General features: G+C 39.0%; 1 protein-coding gene across 1 annotated transcript; it reads right to left on the bottom strand.

Annotated features, from left to right (window-relative positions):
* Positions 1-11589: 11589 nt before the first annotated feature.
* On the bottom strand, positions 11590-13051 carry LOC131639302 (uncharacterized). The gene is made up of 4 exons (XM_058909805.1): positions 12573-13051; positions 12262-12470; positions 11856-12185; positions 11590-11801 (listed from the first exon to the last, which is right to left on the bottom strand). Exons 1-4 carry the CDS (start codon positions 13049-13051, stop codon positions 11590-11592), a joined length of 1230 nt encoding a protein of 409 aa, XP_058765788.1.
* Positions 13052-19549: the final 6498 nt, after the last annotated feature.

The following is a 19549-nucleotide window of genomic DNA, read 5'->3' as shown; positions in this document are numbered from 1 at the left end:
CTGAACATTCACAGCTTCTGACTTCTGCTTCCATCTAGGACAGCTTCAGAACTTGAATTTCTTTGATCTTCTGAACATTCACAGCTTCTGATTTCTGCTTCCATTTAGGACAGCTTCAGAACTTGAGTTTTCTGGATCTTTAGAACATTCGCAGCTTCTGATTTCTGCTTCCCTCGGATAGCTTCAGAGCTTTGAATTTCTACCAACATCACTTCATGCTAGATTTGTATCAGAACATTGTTGAATGTACCAGAGCATCATCTGAGCATCTCTACATCCTGAAATGTTACAGAACAAAAACTAAACGACAAAAGTCAGCATGAACGAGTCAGAACATAAAATGTATATTATAACACATTCTATGTATCAGAGCCATATAGGCTGAAATAATGTATCAGAGCAAATAGAATTTTGTCAGATCAAATAAACAAATATGGATCAAATTCTATTATCAGTGCTTCTGATTCCTGAAGCTTGATAGCACTCAGCTTGCTTCAGTTTCCATGGTTTAGCTTCTTGTGTTTGCTTTGAAGATTCTCTTCACTTCTTTATACCTGCAAAACACTTAAACCATATAGAACTTGCAGTTCTTGTTAGTGAATGCAACTGATTAAATCAAATCATTTATCATTTATCTTCTCCCCCTTTTTGTCATATCATCAAAAAGCAAAAAAGATTCAGAGACAAACAAAACGAAACACACGGAGGAAGAAGATGATTTCATTGAAGTTCAAACAGCAGGTATGGAAGTACATGAAGATAAGAAAGATCAGATGCACAAAGACAGATGCAACGAAAAGAACGAAACAACACAGACTCAATCTAAGATGGCCCTAGTCTTGACAAGATCTTGGTCAGCATCTCTTGAACCATATTGTTGTGTCCTTCTTGCCTCACCATGAAAGCGCTATACTCAGCATTGAGTGAGCTTTGCTCATCCTGTCTTTTCTGAATTTCTTCCAGAGTCCTTGCAAGACGAGAAGATTCATCAGAAGAAGCTTCACCGCTTTCAACCACAGGAATAGCATGTTGATCTGCAGCTTCCATTGATAGATCATTTGCAGGGATTTCCTCAACAGGAACAGTTTTAGCAACATGATCTTCAGCATCTGCTTCTTGCATAGAAGCCTCTCCATATTCTGCAGCAGGAATTTCCGAGTCTCCATTCTCAAGTGCCTGAAGAATGGCAGCTAGATTCCTTGGAGCAGAAGGACCTTCAACTTCTGGTGGGTCAACAACTTCTGGAATGACCAAGCTTGGGTCTTTCTTAGAAGGGTTTTCCCTCAGAAAGTCAAAGAGAGTCTTGAAGTCTCCTAGCAGAACAGGATAATCAGGAACAAAGATAACTATATCTCTGCATGGATTTGCTTCCATTTCAGCAGCCAATCTTAATTGTTCCATCTCATCCAAGAAGGGCTTCTCTTCCAACAGATGTCTTCCTTTGAGACTAGCAAACCAGAAGTCTTCATAATTCCTCAGAATTCCACGAGGCCGTGGGGCAGCAGCTACACAGGCTTCCTGAAGTTCTAAAAACAGAGCATCTGATTCTCTGCGAAAGATCCTCCAGAAGTTCCGCATAGCAACATCATTCAATCCAGAACTTTCAGCAATTCTGAGAGTATCAAAGGTACTTCTGAGATTCCTCTTTATGTTTTCAAAAACTACACCAATAGGATATACAGGGCGGAATTTTATTTGGGTTTTTGAAAAGGCAGGGTTGGAAGTGAAGTACGGATGAGGTTCTCTATCCAACCTATAAGAAGATTCTGCTTCAGAATCAGAATCTAACACTACCACTTCAGCTTCAGGACGAGGCTTGGGAGTGTAGTTGCAATCACGAAGCAGCTGCTCATGTGATGCAGAGGTTGGAAAAGGAGAATCACAAGGATTGTTTTGAGAGGTGGAGGGAGTATGTTCAAGAGTGGCATTGAGAGAAGGTTGAGATGGAAAGAGAGTTTGAAGGGGTGGTATATCCAGAACAGGATTTATGGTAGGTGGAGAGGAGGGAATGGTTATAGGAGAAGATGGAGGTGTAAGAACATGGACAAAGACGGGTGATTCTGATGTGGCTTTTTCTGGTTCAGGTGTAGGGACAACCTCTATTGGTGCAACTTCTGAACAAACAGCAGGAACAGAATCAGGTTCAGAAATGCATATACCTTTGGAACCTCTCAGAAAAGCTTTGGCCACATCCTCAGTCTTTTTCTGCTTCTTACTCTTCGGCTCTTCAATAACCTTTGCTTTGCCGCTAGCGATTTCTTTCCTTCTGACATAAGCCAGAACTTCTGGTTGATTCTCAGCCTCTTGAGCAGCATTTTCTTCATCTGAGCTTTGAATAATCATCTTCCTTTTTCTGATTTTCTTCTTCTCAACAACTTCAACAACTTCAGCATTGTTATTTGACTTCTTCTTCTTTTTCTCAGCTTCCTTCTTTTTCTTCTCAAAATCAGCAGAGACAGCCTTAACAGCCTTTGCAATCACTTCTTCTGGGACCACTTCTTTCTTGGTGGTAGCAGCAGGATGATCAAACTTTCTTTTGGTCCTTTCTTCCTTCTTACGATTCACTTTAATAGGAGCACCTTTGTCTTGATCTTTAAGACTCTTATCCTCTTTTTGTGATTTCAGATACTTAGTTCTGACTTGTGGTACCTCACTATTGAAGAAGGTTTTGAATTCAGCTAGAACTGGCTCTCTTCTGATTATTGTTCCAGCAAGAGGTTGAGGAGTCTTAATGATAGCCTTAATCACGTTCATCCTCTTTAAAGTGAATGCGTTCAGACAAGCTCCAGATGTGACAGCAAGGTCTTTCACAATACCTTCAGATTCCAGACTCTCAACAATCTTGGAATGCACCAGAAGGTTTGTAATAATTCTACCAAAAGGAATGATTGTTCCACCATTTTCTTTTCTGAAAGCGTTTCTGGAATCCTTTACTGCTTTCCACATATGGTTGAAGATAATGTAAACCACATCAACCTTCTTCTGAGTGGCAATGCAATAAAGAATATATTTTTGCTCATTGTTTATGAAGTCAGCGGCATGTGTCGCTTTCCTATGGTAGAAGCACCCAAGAATGATCTTTGTCCAGATTTTGTAGATATCTCTCAACTCCTTGACGTGTTTTGTTTTCTTGATATTTGGATAGAGAGTGGATAGAACATCTTCCCAATCTTCCCTTTTATCGATTTCAAAAGCTCCTTCCGCGTTCTTCAAATCAAACATCACTCTTAGGATGTTTTCAGTAATAACAACAAACTTTCCATGGACGAAAGAAAGTATTGATTTTGGAGCAACCACAGCATGTGCCCAGAACTCCTTGACAAGATCTGGATAAACTGGGCCAACGAACTCAGCAAACAACGAGGTCCATCCTTGAAAGATGATGTCTTCTTTAAGATTAAATCCATGTTCTTCAAGGTTGTCAAAGTCAACAATAAGTTCACATAGAACTTCTAATTTGTTCTTGGGAATAGAGCATGCAACAACAGGAGTAAGTTGCAAAGTTTCTTCTTGGAGATGATGAGGAACAGATGACTCAGCATTTTGGGATGAGAAGGCAGCCATGGATGCAGAATGACCAAAAACGAGCAAGAGAAGCGAACTGGGTTTTCGATTAGGGTTTTAGAAAACGGCTGAGAACTTTTCAAACGAGAGAAGGCAAGAAGAAAGAGGGACAAGGGAGCGAAAAAGATGTAAGATATGATTTGAAAAGAATATATAGAGACGGATTTGAAAAAGAAAATAATAAGAAATATAAACTGAACAGTTCCAGAATCAAAGGAAATCAATTTTATTAAATGATGAGTGACGTGAGGAGAGAGAACGTGGTAAATGAAATGATTTAAAACAGTTACCTAGGTCGGCGTCTTTTCAACTGCACGCTTTGTACAAACCGTACAGACACGTGTTCACCATCAGATAATAGATGACAGCTGTAAATATCAGAATAGATTTTACGCCTTCAGATTCAGATCACTGCTTCTGATCTGATCAACTTTCTCTTCTGGAAACACTCCTTCTGAAGTGTGCTGATATAAATCTGAATGATCTTCTGATCCATTACTTCTGATATACACAGCTTCTGGAGATTCACTTCTTTGTTCTGCAGCTTCTGATACGACAAAATTGTATCTGCAGAAATTCTTAAGCCGCTTTGTTTCATCAGAAACAAGTTTATCATCAAACCAGATATTTATTGATTCGTCCACAATCAAAGTTTCAAAGTTGTCTATTCTGTAGCATTTAACATCATTGCTATAGAAACAAACAAAATAGATGGTTCCAAGACTAACAAACTTTCTCTTCTGATCTCCTACAAGCATAGTTTCTTCAACAGATTTAAGAACCAGAACTTGGAAGACAATCTTTCTTCCCTTCAAGTGTTGAGACCAACTTGAGTCCAGGAGACATGTCATGTTGACTTTTATCTTCTTTGTCGTCAAGAGAATCTGCAAAAGAAATAGTCTTTTTCTTTGGTACCCACATTTTCTTGGGTCCTTTCTTGTTAGATTTTCTCAAGTTCTGATTGAACTTGGGTTTAACATTGTAAGCAATAGGAGGAACAGCATGATAATTTTTAATGTGAGTTTCATGATATTTCCTAGGTTGTGTCACATGCTTTTTGGTGTGTGTTATGTGAAAACTTTGAGCATGTGAAGTGTGCCTAATATCATGGGAGTGGCCATACTTGAACTGATCATACAATGGCTTGTATGTGAGTTTCATTTCATCAACAGGTTCAAGTTTGTATGGGGTTTCACCCTCAAAACCAATGCCAAATCTTTTGTTTCCAGACACAGCATATATCATAGAAGCTAGCTGACTTCTGCCAATACTTCTAGATAAGAACTTCCTGAAACTTAAATCATATTCTTTCAGAATATGGTTTAGACTAGGAGTGGATTTTTCTGAATCAGAAGGAGATCCAACATTATTGGATAATTTTAAAAGTTTTTCTTTTAATTCAGAATTTTCCAACTCAAGCTTCTTTGTTTCAAATTCAAATAGCTTTTTCAGCTTTTTGTATTTGAGACTGATCTGAGACTTGAGTTCCAGAAGTTCAGTTAGACCGGAAACTAACTCATCTCTAGTAAGTTCAGAAAATACCTCTTCAGAATCTGATTCTGATGTAGATTCTGATCCGTCATCTTCTGTCGTCATCAGCGCACAGTTGGCCTGCTCATCTTCAGAGTCTGAATCATCTTCTGACTCATCCCAGGTTGCCATAAGACCTTTCTTCTTATGAAACTTCTTCTTGGGATTTTCCTTCTGAAGATTTGGACATTCATTCTTGAAGTGTCCAGGCTCATTGCATTCATAGCACATGACCTTCTTCTTGTCAAATCTCCTGTCATCAGAAGATTCTCCACGTTCAAATTTCTTTGAACTTCTGAAGCCTCTGAACTTCCTTTGCTTGGTCTTCCAGAGTTGATTTAGCCTTCTGGAGATCAAAGACAGTTCATCTTCTTCTTCAGATTCTGATTCTTCAGGATCTTCTTCTCTAGCCTGAAAAGCGTTAGTGCATTTCTTGATATTTGATTTTAATGCAATAGACTTACCTTTCTTTTGAGGCTCATTTGCATCCAGCTCTATTTCATGACTCCTCAAGGCACTGATAAGCTCTTCCAGAGAAACTTCATTCAGATTCTTTGCAATCTTGAATGCAGTCACCATAGGACCCCATCTTCTGGGTAAGCTTTTGATGATCTTCTTTACATGATCAACCTTGGTGTATCCCTTGTCAAGAACTCTCAATCCAGCAGTAAGAGTTTGAAATCTTGAAAACATCTTTTCAATGTCTTCATCATCCTCCATCTTGAAGGCTTCATACTTCTGGATTAAAGCTAGAGCTTTAGTCTCCTTGACTTGAGCATTTCCTTCATGAGTCATTTTCAAGGACTCATATATGTCATAGGCCGTTTCCCTGTTAGATATCTTCTCATACTCAGCATGAGAGATAACATTCAGCAAAACAGTTCTGCATTTATGATGATTCTTGAATAGCTTTTTCTGATCATCATTCATCTCTTGCCTTGTCAGCTTTACGCCACTGGCATTTACTGGATGTTTGTAACCATCCATCAGAAGATCCCATAGATCACCATCTAGACCAAGAAAGTAACTTTCCAGTTTATCTTTCCAGTATTCAAAGTTTTCACCATCAAATACCGGCGGTCTAGTATACCCATTGTTACCGTTGTATTGCTCAGCAGAGCCAGATGTAGATGCAGGTGTAGGTGTAGACTTTTCACTTTCATCAACCATCTTTTACTGAAGCGTTTTTCTCTTCCTGAATCTTTTCTAAACACGGTTAAGTGCTTGCACCTTAGAACCGGCGCTCTGATGCCAATTGAAGGATAGAAAAACACTTAGAAAGGGGGGGTTTGAATAAGTGTAGTTTTAAAAACTTGACAGATAAAAATAAATTGCACAGTTATTTTTATCCTGGTTCGTTGTTAACTAAACTACTCCAGTCCACCCCCGCAGAGATGATTTACCTCAACTGAGGATTTAATCCACTAATCGCACGGATTACAATGGTTTTCCACTTAGTCAGCAACTAAGTCTTCCAGAGTCTTCTGATCACACACTGATCACTCCAGGAACACTGCTTAGATACCCTCTAAGACTTTTCTAGAGTCTACTGATCCACACGATCACTCTAGTTACAACCTGCTTAGTTCACTCCTAAGACTTCCCTAGAGTATTCTGATCCACACGATCACTCTAGTTACAACTGCTTAGTTCACTCCTAAGACTTCCCTAGAGTATTCTGATCCACACGATCACTCTAGTTCCTTACAACTTAATGTAATCAATTCTAAGAGTTTACAAATGCTTCTCAAAAGCGATAATCACAAACTGTGATATTTCTCTTAACGTTTAAGCTTAATCTCACTAATATATTACAACAGCAATGTAGTGAGCTTTGATGAAGATGAAGATTCTGAGTTTTGATTTGAACAGCGTTTGAGCAAGTTAATTTGAATTGTTGTGTTCAGAGTCGTTAACCTTGCTTCTCATCAGAACTTCATATTTATAGGCGTTGGAGAAGATGACCGTTGAATGCATTTAATGCTTTGCGTGTTCCGTACAGCATCGCATTTAATGTTATACGCTTTTGTCAACTACCTCGAGCCTTGTTCACGCTGTGTCTACTGACGTAGCCTAGAATAGCTTTTAACGTTCCTTTTGTCAGTCAGCGTAGCTTGCCACTTGTACTTTCTTCTGATCTGATGTTTGTGAATACAACGTTTGAATATCATCAGAGTCAAACAGCTTGGTGCATAGCATCTTCTGATCTTCTGACCTTGAAGTGCTTCTGAGCGTGATACCATCAGTACTTCAGTGCTTCTGTTCTCTTGTTCTTCTGATGCTTCCATAGACCCATGTTCTGATTCTGCTTCGACCATCTTCTGATGTCTTGCCAGACCATGTTCTGATGTTGCATGCTGAACCCTTGAGACAAAGCTTCTGAGCGCTGAATTATGCGTACTCTTTATATATTCCCTGAAAAGGAAATTGCATTGGATTAGAGTACCATATTATCTTAAGCAAAATTCATATTATTGTTATCATCAAAACTAAGATAATTGATCAGAACAAATCTTGTTCTAACAACATAACCCCACCATACCGAGCACGCAAGTGTGTTAACGCCAAGTGAGTAAAATGCCCTACGACCCTCACAAGCACACTGCAACGGTAGCTCAGGTGCAAGTCATTTCGAACAATACACATGATCGGACTATTCCATTGGACCACACAGCCCGGGAAGACTCATTGACCACACAGTCGGAGATACAACCCAACCTAGCCCCCGGCCACTTTGATTCAAGCATACAGAATATGACATAACGTCAAAATCACACAATACAATCAATCCCGAATGCTTAACCAAAACAACGGCCATTAACAAGATATTCATATTTCATCACAGCATAGTATTCAACCTCAAATTACAAGGATGGACAAAGAGTTGGTAAATAAGCATGCTTAGCATTATTCACCACACGCAACATATGTAAATTAACGGAAGGATGGTAATACATGTCATAAAACTTCACCCGGATAACATACAGAAGCGTATTATTAGTCGGGGAGGAACTCGGTTCCGAATATGGGGCCAAACTGCATTCAGGGGAAGAAAAGATAAAATTTTGTACAGCATCGTCCGCTTAGCGGACTGCTAGCGGGCTTTCCAGTGGCGAGGCTCAAATGTCCTTCCGCTTAGCGGCCTTACGTCCGTTTAGCGAACCATCATAGATGTAGAAAAACGCAGAACTCGCCAGTTCTGTTATTGGGTACCTTAACCCTTGAATCCACCTGCATACACAAAATAAGGATGTATACGACCAGACCACAGCATAGGCAAGCATAATCTAACACCACAACATGTTATTAGCAAAGATTCATGCATTCCTTCTCAAATCCCTAAACCCAAAAAATTCCCAAATGGATCAAAACCCCATTTTCTACCTAATGGATTCACCTTAGGTTGAAGAAGAAGCTGGAACAGAGTTGGAAGTGGAGAAAATCTGAGCTTAGGGTTGATCTTGGTACATGCAAGCTTGAAGATGACAACGGCTTCACTCTTCTCCTCTTTCTATTCACGTACTTTCTTCTCCTCCAACAATTCTGGTTTTGCAAGAGTAAAGAGAGTGAGGGACCACAAACCAAGTCCTACATCTAATTAAGTGGGAAATGTCTAAACTACCCTCCCATGTCACTAATTGGCTCAATTATCATAACAAGCCTATTAGTAAGAATGTGTATTATATTTATCCATCAATTTTACTAAATAAATTTAGTAATAGTAATAGGACAATTATAACACTGGGTATTACATTCCCCCCCTTAATTAGAATTCGCCCTCGAATTCGAACATACCAGAACAAGTGAGGGTAGGATTCCCGCATCTCTGACTCAAGTTCCCACGTAGCTTCCTCAGGACGCGTCTCATCCCACATCACTTTCACGATAGGTATCTCTTTACTCCGTAGAGACTTGCTAGCATGCTCCAAGATACGGCAAGGTTGAAGATCAAAAGAAAGATCTAGTTCTACTTCAACGGAATCTGGAAGAATGGGATGAAAAGTATCAGGCACGAACTTTCGAAGCTGAGATACATGAAACACATCATGTAGCCCGGATAGTGAAGGTGGTAATGCTAAATGATAAGCCACTTCACCCACCCGGCTCATAATCTCATATGGTCCCACATATCTTGGACTGAGTTTACGCATTTTGTACGGTCCTCCCAACCTCAATCTTGGAGTGACCTTCAAAAACACGTGATCTCCAACTTCAAATTCTAATGGCCTCCTTCGTTTGTCCGCATAATTCTTTTGTCCATCTTGGGCTTTCTTAAGATTATCTTGGATCATCTTGACTTTCTCGGTAGTTTCTTGTATAATCTCCGGTCCAAGAACACTCTTCTCTCCTACTTCGACCCAACATACCGGCGATCGACACTTCCTCTCGTATAGAGCCTCATAGGGAGCCATCCCCAGACTAGCATGGTAACTATTATTATATGCAAACTCTACCAATGGCAAATGATTCTCCCAACTTCCACCTTCTTCCAGAATGCAAGCTCTTAACATATCTTCAATCGTCTGGATTGTCCTCTCCGTCTGCCCATCGGATTGAGGATGGTTAGATGTACTCATATCCAGTCTAGTCCCTAATTCCTTATGAAACATCTTCCAAAATCTCGAAGTGAACTTTGGATCACGATCAGATACTATACTAGATGGTACACCATGGAACCGTACAATCTCCGCTATGAAAAGTCTTGCGAGATGAATCACCTTGTGAGTTGTCTTTACAGGTAAAAAGTGAGCAAACTTAGTCAACCTGTCCACTATCACCCATATAGAATCATATCCGCCTCGAGTACGAGGTAATCCCTTAATGAAGTCCATCGAGATACTATCCCACTTCAAAATTGGTATCTCCAATGGTTGTAACATTCCACCTGGCCTCTGGTGTTCAATTTTAACTTGTTGGCAAATGGAACACTGTGCTACATACTCTGCAATTTCCTTCTTCATTCCTGGCCACCAAAAGTATTTCTTCAAGTCTTGATACATTTTGGTCGATCCAGGATGAATATAAAATCTACTCTTGTGTGCTTCATCCAGAATCAAACGCTTCAATTCAGATCACCCGGTATACATATTCTCTGCTTAAACAGAATAATTCATCAAGTGCCCTAACGAAGTCAGACATGCCTTCGCTTTCTTGTAATTGCTCATCACACTCTTGTGTTATCCGAATTCTTTCTCGCAGTTCATTTTGGATGCTCAAGTTACTAATCAACACACCAGTGGGCGTCCATTCAAACTGAAGGTTAAGATTTTGAAATTTCTCCAATAATCCATATTCTAATATCATCAATTCAGCAACCTGGAACTCCTTCCTACTCAAGGCATCTGCGACTTTATTAGCCTTTCCTGGGTGGTACTTCAGCTCTAAGTCATAATCTTTAAGATATTCCATCCATCTCCTTTGACGCATATTCAACTCCCTCTGGTCAAAAAGGTATTTCAAACTTTTATGATCACTGAACATCTCGAAGTGAACTCCAAACAAGTAATGTCGCCACACTTTGAGTGCAAAAACTATTGCAGCAAGCTCAAGATCATGGGTCGGGTAATTCTCTTCATGAGATCTCAACTGCCGAGATGCATAAGCTACCACCTGACCATCTTGCATCAACACTCCGCCTAAACCTTTCTTAGAAGCATCACAGAACACCTCATATGATCGGTTTGGGTCCGGAATCACTAATACTGGTGCAGAAGTCAACTTCTTCTTAAGCTTCTGAAAACTCTGCTCGCACTCGGAGTTCCATTCAAAAGCAACTTCCTTCCGAGTAAGTTTTTTCAAAGGTAAGGCTAGTTTGGCAAATCCCATGATAAATCTTCGATAATAACTAGCCAACCCTAAGAAGCTTCTGACTTCGGTCACACTCTTTGGTCGACCCCAATTCACCACTGCTTCTACTTTGGAAGGATCTACTGCCACGCCTCCCCCAGAGATGACATGACCAAGGAAACTTACTTCGGATAGCCAAAATTCACACTTACTGAACTTGGCGTACAATTGTTTCTCTCGAAGGGTAGACAACACAATCCGAAAATGTTCTTCATGTTCTTCGGAGGTACGAGAATATACCAGGATGTCATCAATAAAGATCACTACAAACTGGTGCAGATATGGTTGAAAGATTCGATTCATGTAATCCATGAAAACTGCCGGAGCGTTAGTCACACCAAAAGGCATAACTAAAAACTCGTAATGACCATATCGATTCATGAATGCAGTCTTAGGCACATCTAAGCTCTTTACCCGAATCAGATGATATCCCGACCTGAGATCAATCTTCGAGAACACATTGGCCCCTTTTAACTGATCTAGGAGGTCATCAATCCGCGGTAAGGGATATTTGTTCTTTATGGTAACTTTGTTCAGTTGACGGTAATCGATGCACAAGCGCATACTTCTGTCTTTCTTCTTTACCAAAAGGACATGAGCTCCCCATGGAGAAACACTGGGCTGAATGAAGTGCTTAGCTAGAAGCTCTTATAACTGGTTCTTCAGTTCTCTGAGTTCAATAGGAGACATCCTATAAGGAGTGATGGAAATTGGGGCAGTACCAGGAACAAGATCAATTGAGAACTCCGCTTCCCTTTCCGGAGGAAGAGAAGTGATGTCCTCGGGAAACACATCAGGAAAATCACACACCACCGGAATCTCGGAAAATTCAACCCTTATAGAAGGTTCCTTGGAAGGAACTAAAAGAAAATATTTTTCTTGAGAAAAGAGATAATTGACCGCGCTGATCGTACCTTCTATCAACTTGGTAATTGCATTATCGGAAGAAGTCTCTTCTGCAGGAATAAATATGGCCTTCTCCTTGCAACCAATATACACCAAATTAAGAGACAACCAATCCATTCCAAGAATGACATCGAGCCTCTTGAGGGGTAAGCAAATTAGATCAATCAGGAAGTCACGACCATTAAAAGATACCGAACAATCCTTACAGATTAGTCGAGCTTCCACGGTATTATCCGTTGCCGAAGAAATGACCATAGGTTCGGGTAATGAATTAACTTCCAAACCAAGTCGATAAACACACTCGGTAGAGATAAAAGAATGAGTAGCTCCACAATCAACTAAAACACATAAAGGTTGGTTGTTAACATAACACGTACCCGCAATGAGATTGTTGTTCCCTTTGGCCCTTCTCACCATATCCAAAACAAGTCACTGAAGCGTACTTGCACTCTCCGGTATGCTTCTTATTACACTTGTGACAATAAGGCGGTTGAGTTGATTGGTCACCATAACCCTGCTTCTTCTTTGGTGGAGGATTACGGGGCTTTAGATGCTGGCCAGATCTTCCTTGCTCCCTAAAATTAGTCTTGTTCTGGTTCCTCTCTTCTTGAACCCTCTTCAAACTGTTTTCAGCAACATAGCATTGCCTCAAACATTCAGCATAACTGGTGAACTCTCTTTGGGACACGCTATGAGCAATGTCGGCCCTCAAACCCATCATGAACTGGTCAATCTTCCATAGTTCATCCGGAGCATAAACAACTAGTCGGGAATAATCAGCCAAGTCTTCAAACTTCTCAGCATATTCTGAAACAAACAAGCTGCCATGCTTGAAATTCTGAAATTCTCGCTCCTTCTGAGTTCTTACACTGTTGGGAAAATACATCTCCAAGAATGCTACCTTGAAATGTTTCCAATCCTTAGGAATCTCTTGTGCGGTGAAATAAGTAGATGCAGTGTTCCACCACCTAAGAGTCGGTCCCGTCATCTTCTGTGTAGCAAAGATCACCTTTTCTTCTTCAGTACAATGAATGGCCTGAAACACCCTTTCCATACCAGCTAACCAATCATGAGCCAATAAGGAATAAAGTCCACCAACAAAATCTGGAGGATCCATCCTGAAGAAGGCACAAAATTCTGGTCCAGCTGCAGCTTGAGGAACGGGAACTGGAGCAGGAGGTTGTTGTCCATGCATACCTTGCATCATTTGCATCATCATCTGGTTCTGCTACAGCATCTGTTGCATCATCTGTTGCCCAGGTACGCATGCATCTCCGGTTTCTTTCTTGGGCTCCACATTCCTAGTTCTGGGCCTTCCGGGACCTCTGCGTTGTTCAGCCATCTCCCTATTTATCCTACGCATGGAATCAAGTTGATCAGGCTCAATGCCACAAATAAGACATAAGGAATCATGTTGAGTATACACATATGAGGCAGAATTGTACTGCATTATGATGTGTCTTAGCAAAGCTGAAGATCGACCTGCTCTGATACCAACTGTAACCCCCACACATATATGTCTAAAATAATATGCATAAAGTATTAATTATGGTTCATAGACGACAAATACATAATATTCGCAGCGGAAAGATAATAGTACATCATAAGTACAAGGTACAAAAGCCGAATGTATCATGGCCAAAATAATACACCGTAAGCTAGAACACCATCCAAAACATAAAACTAAGATGAGCACAAAACGGAACAAAAGATAAGCATCCAACATGCATCGCCAAAAGAACTAATCCATCTTGCCCTTACCACTATCTTGTCTCGAACCACCTTGTCATACCCCAATTTTTGACCTAAGATACCACCTCATATCATTGCATATGCATCATTTGCATCTCTAACAAATTGCATAGCTTGTGTTTGCTACTTGTGCTCAGCAGGGATTTAATCAAGAAATCACTCATCAGTACAAGCAACAATCAACTAGGGTTTTGTTCTCCCTTCATCTCGAATGAATCATCTTCATCAACAATCAACATTTGGTACTCGGAGATTCATTTCAACAAGCTCAAAGGCTCTGAATCAACCAGATTAGGGTTTTGACTGAAGATAGCATACTCCTGACTTTTACTCAGAATTTGACATAATGACTTGGGACATGATATCAAGACCCCAAGTACATCATTTTGACCTAATTCATTGGCTCAAGACATCTCCAACACAGGGACTGATCAACAATGAAATTTCAAATCATCAGATTAGGGTTTTTTGAACTATCAGGGACTGAAATCAGGGATCACATTTGGGAAACCCTAAAAATCCCCAGGAAGTCAATCAAAGGTTTCAATCATCTTCAAATAATGTGTGCCATATCCATTTGTGTGATTCAAGAGTTTTGATTGGAATCTATTTCAAGATTTTGGCCTATGGATTCGTCATGGTAAAGAAAATTGTTTCTTATGGATTATTTGAAAGATGATACAAGTTTGAAACAATTCATGAAAATTGCAAGAAATATCTTTTAGTCGATTTGTTGAAAGAATTGCTTCAAGTATGGTTCTAAAACCATAAATTCAAGAATTAAAAGTCCATTGGTGCAAGAACATTCTTCAAAGAATCATTCAAAGGAATTCAAGAATTGATTCTAGACATAGAAATTGCATTCAAATTCATTCAAGAAATATTCATGTTTCATACATTTTCCATTCAAGGATTCTAAGAGAAATTCAAACATTACAAGTGAAGTTCCTTTACATGAACAAAGTTCTAAATTTCAAATGATTTACAAGTGGACTTTATCCAAAGATTCAAGATTACATTCAAAGTTTCATTCATACAAAGTCCAAGTTCATACAAATTCTAAAGATGGAATTACAAGAATAAAAGAAAATGCAATGCTTTCTTGAATTCTTCAATCTTCAAAGTCTCCATTCTTGGAATTCAAGTTTCTTCATTCTTTCTTCAAAGAATACTCATGTCACATGAAAAAAAAAAAGAAACAAAAAGAGGGGTGAGATTAGCAAAGGTTCAACAAAATAAATCAAAAAGAATAAGTCAAAAAAAAAAGAGAAAAGAATCAAAGAGATATTTTTCATGCCACTTGCATAGAGAATATATTCTTATTCTTATTCTTATTCTTTCAATGATTGAAAATTGCCAATCAAGTTCACCAAATTGCCAAACACATCCTAAGCTTTTCCTATAAATAGAAGTGTTCTCTTCATTGCAAATCACACTAAAGCTACTATACTACTAGCTTTCTCATTTCTCCCTCTTCTCTCATAGTTTTTTTCAAGTTTCTTGGTAAGAAGAAGCAATTCTTCAAACCAAAGAAAACCACTTGAGAAGTGAGAATTTCTAGTTACAAAGTTTCTTGAAAGAGAGTGGTGAAGAAGAAATTATACATACCTTGGTGTAGAGAGTTCCAACTTGAAGTCCATCTTCAAGTCTCCCTAATATCCAAAGAAGTGGTGGTCATCTTCATCAAAGGATCCTACAACAACAAGCAAAGTTGTTAGGAAAATTGTTAGTAACAATTCAAGGTTGTTAGTAACAATAAAGAATTCAAGGTGTACCTCAACAATAAACCGGCGAACACCTCCTCGCCGTAGGTAAGTTGTATTCATCCTCATGCTCAATATTATTGTTTAATCATTGCTGCAAATATGTTATTATTGTGCATAGCTGAAAATTGAAAACAGAGGTTGAGTTATTATTGATGTAAGTAAAAGCAAAAATTCAGCATATAATCAATAGCAGTCCAGAGTCATGATTCAGAACAAACATCAAAACAATTAAGAAGCGGTTCAGGTTCACACCAACTTTCAACACAAATTCAAAGCAGTAGCAGTGACATGTTCAAAGGTTCAAAACGCAGCAATCACAGTCAGTTCCAGAAGCTCGGAGAATCGATACATACCTCAGCACATAAACCACCGGCGAAAGCCTCCTCGCCGCAGGTAACTCAATTTCTCGCCCGCTATTAATTTTTCTGTTAATTGTTACTGCAAATTTGTTGTTCTTGTGCTTCACTGAAAATCGAAAACATAGAGTTTAAGTTACTGTTGCTGTAAGTAAAAAAAAACGCAGAAGCAACAACAAGATTTCGAAACTAATTCAAAGTTGCAGAACCAACATGTAACCATGTCACAGAGTCGCAGTTCAGCATCATACAACAACCAATTTCAGATACATGAGCAAAAACAAACCTGGGATTCAACTCCTCCCTAACCACCGTGAAATGTCCGCTGGGAAATTGTTGCTGTTGCTTGTTGCTCCGAAAAAGAGAATTGAGAAACACACAGGTTACCGCTATTGTTTAGCCGGGAGAGAAACCGAGTTGTTGTTGTTCATCGTGAGGAAGAAGTTTGTGCTCTTCCATTGTTGTTCACCGCGAGTGAAAATGAGAGAGAGAGAGAGACCGTGAAACCGAGAGAGAGAGAATCGTGTTATTGTTGTTGTTGTTTCTTTTTTTCAGAAGCGTGAAAATGAAAGAAAGGGAAAGAGGCGCTGCTGCCTCTATGTTTGGTTTTTAGGGTTTTCTCAAAACCCAGCTTGCATTAAGAGGAAGGCGGATCCGGGTCATCCTGACCCGACCCGGTCCGGCCCAACCTTTTTTTTATTTACTATGCAGCTTTCAGCAACTGGGCCATCTCACCTCCATTTCGTTTTCATACCCCTGGCCCAAGTATTTTTCTTTTTATCAATTCTCCTTTTAAATACTTTCATAGAAAAATGATTTAGTATTTTAATATAAAAATGACAAAAATATGTTGTGAGATTTAAGTTTCTTATGTTTAGAAATATGTTTTTTAATTAAAGATATTAAAAACAACAAAAATATATTAGATGCATATTTAAGTTTGTGTTTCTAATTATTTTCTTCTTTTCATGAAAAATCACAAAAAAATGTCTTTTCTTAGATTAATTTCATTTTTGAATTTGATATTTTCATATTATTTTGTGTAGTTAATCATTTAAGTTTCTATTTGATTACTGTTACACATCACTTGAATTTTCTAACTTCATCCGAGACTTCGAGATTATTTCTCTGTTGTTCTCTGTTTTGTCTGTTTGTTTGGTTTTCCATTTGCTGTAGAATTCCATAAACAATTACTGAATGATCATGGAATGTTGAAAGCTGTGAGCTTATTCGACATTCTTTTCTACTGGTGGGGATGCTTAATATCTGTTGAGATCCTAATTTATTCCAAGCACATCACTTGAGGATCACGGTAACACTTCAAACTCAGAAATCCAAATTTCTCATTCTTCGAGGTAAGCCTAAAACTCCATAACTGTAGAAACGAATTACTTGTCTGTTTTCATCAATTCAACTTCATTTTCAATCAACTGTTTTCACAACAGTAATCAATTCACTTTCAAATCATTTCAACTCATTTCCAAAACGAAGTGGGGCCTCTCGAATATTAGAGAGTGTAAGTCTCATTTCTTTTCTTTTTGTACAGTTTTCAAAACAATAAAACTTCTTCAAAATAAAATCTTTTCAAACAGTTTTTAAATCAGTTTTCAAAACAACAAAACTTCAAAGAAACAAAACTTTTCAATATACCATGGGCCTCCATGTAGGTATAAGTCCCAAGCCCCTTTGTACAGACCTTTGCCTTTGTACAGTTTTTCTTCAAACAGAAAACTTCTTTCAAAAAAACTTTCAAACAGTTTTTCAAACGACGAAACCTTGCGTCTTTTAATAAAACAATCAACCATGTTTTGTAAATAAAACATGGGCCTCCACATAGGTATAAGTCCCATTCCAGTACATGAAATTAGGTATTTCATTGTACGTCTTTTGTACATACTTCAATCAATTTATTTTTTAACCTCGAACAACAAATCAAAAAATGAAGGTTTTCTTTAAATCTTCCCAAAAACATACCATGGGCCTCCATGTAGGTATAAGTCCCAAGCCCTTTTGTAAATACCTGTTTACATAGCTTTGAATAAACTCAAGTGGACCTCTCCTCGAGTATAAGTCCCGAGCCCCCGTGTATACAAATGGATCATGCTTACAGGTATATTTCCTTCATAAACTCCATTATATACACACACTTTGTCATATATATAATTGTTCATACCTGTTCATGTTTGTTCATACTTGTTCATGTGTTTGTTCATGTTATATATGCTTGTTCAACTTAGTACAACACTAGGTTCCCCATAGCCTCCTATTGGGCTTCGTGCTAAGAATCTCCCTTAGTTTAGGTTAGGACATAGAGTATGGTTTCCCGGTGAAATCGCTCTAAGAGCTCAAACCAACTATACCATGCCTCCCCTTGGGCTTTGTACAAACGAGTGACCCTCCCATAGCCTCCTCTTGGGCTTACAATGCAAGGACCCTGGATTGTCCCTCCCATAGCCTCCTCTTGGGCTTACAATGCAAGGACCCTCGGATAGCCTCCTCTTGGGCTTCGTACAAGGACCCACGGGCTTCTTATAAGCATCCCCGATATCCAAATCAAATACCCTAGGAGATTAGACATTTATCATCTCTATGATAGGAGTATCTCTTCTATATCATCACAAACAATCAATCAATCAAACTTTTTTGCCACAAGGCTGGCTAATCAACTTAACTTTTTTGCCACAAGGCTGGCTAATCAATCAAACCGTTTTGCCACCGTACTGGCTGATTAATCAAAGTTTTTGTCACAAGGCTGACTTCATTGAAACTTTTGCCACAAGGCTGGCTGATTAATCAAAACTTTTTGTCACAAGGCTGACTTCATTGAAAGTTTTTGCCACAAGGCTGGTTAAACAACAAAAACATCTTTATCATTCTAAGCGCCATAAGTGGCATGGCCCAGGGCTTATAATGAAAAGATTTTCAAACAAAAAACAAACAGATGTATGTGATGATATAGATTAGATACATCGAACATTGAGATGACATTTGTCTCTTTTCCTTTGCTTCCACTAGCATAAGTGGGAACTACGATTGCTCTGACTTTCTCAACATCCCTTTGAGAATACGTAGGCACAAGGTCGTATCCTTGGCGAGCAAAACAAAACAAAAAAACCATTCAAACCTTAGCACCCGTAGACCCCGAGCTACAGATGCTCTGATTCCCTCTAAGGGATATGTATGCAGAGGATCGCGATGATCTTTGCGAGCATAATCAAACAAACACCTTAGGTCCCACCTATTTCACAAGAACCTCTCAATAACATGGAATGAAAGACATAGAAAAGAAACCTATAGAGTACTATATATACGTTGGGTGCTAATACCTTCCCTTCGTATAACCAACCCTCTTACCCAAAGATCTCTCCCCCCACTTTTAGGTTATTGCAGCTTTTTTCCTTTTCCTCCTTTGGAAATAATAAAAAGTTTGGTCGGTACAAAAGAAAAATCATTTTTTTGAGCACTCGAGCCCAAAGAAGGCATCAGGTGTCTCATCCCCCGAAAAAAAGGATAAAACGATTTTTCGCCCGCGACAGAAAAATGGCGACTTCACTGGGGACCATCTTTTTATTGTTTCCAAAGGAAGGGTTAATTCTATTTTTTATATTTTTCATTTCATTTTTTGTTACATGTGTGGTTCTGGTTCTGTTACTTGTGTGGTTCTGTTACAAGTGATACATTATGGACAAATCCTAACCCGGATTAAGTACACATAAGAATTAGGTGGAGGGTATAGTCATGTACAGGCGTACGTGAGAATCCTTCCGCTCAGTGGAGGTTCCTTGTTGGTAATATATGTTTAGCATGTTTCGTAGCGAAGACATTATT

This window comes from Vicia villosa, unplaced genomic scaffold (genome assembly GCF_029867415.1).
Source record: "Vicia villosa cultivar HV-30 ecotype Madison, WI unplaced genomic scaffold, Vvil1.0 ctg.002581F_1_1, whole genome shotgun sequence".
NCBI lineage: Eukaryota > Viridiplantae > Streptophyta > Magnoliopsida > Fabales > Fabaceae > Vicia > Vicia villosa.
Note: the sequence above shows the minus strand (reverse complement) of the source record. Positions and strands in the feature narration are given on the sequence as shown.

What these genes read in the sequence shown, in the direction of transcription:
- LOC131639302 (XM_058909805.1), bottom strand. Translation starts at nt 13,051, where the DNA reads ATGCAAGGTATGCATGGACAACAACCTCCTGCTCCAGTTCCCGTTCCT. An exon ending in GAACTATGGAAGATTGACCA is followed by an intron (nt 12,471 to 12,572) that starts GTTCATGATGGG and finishes TGCTGAAAACAG; the next exon opens with TTTGAAGAGGGTTCAAGAAG. An exon ending in AGTGACTTGTTTTGGATATG is followed by an intron (nt 12,186 to 12,261) that starts GTGAGAAGGGCC and finishes TATGTGTTTTAG; the next exon opens with TTGATTGTGGAGCTACTCAT.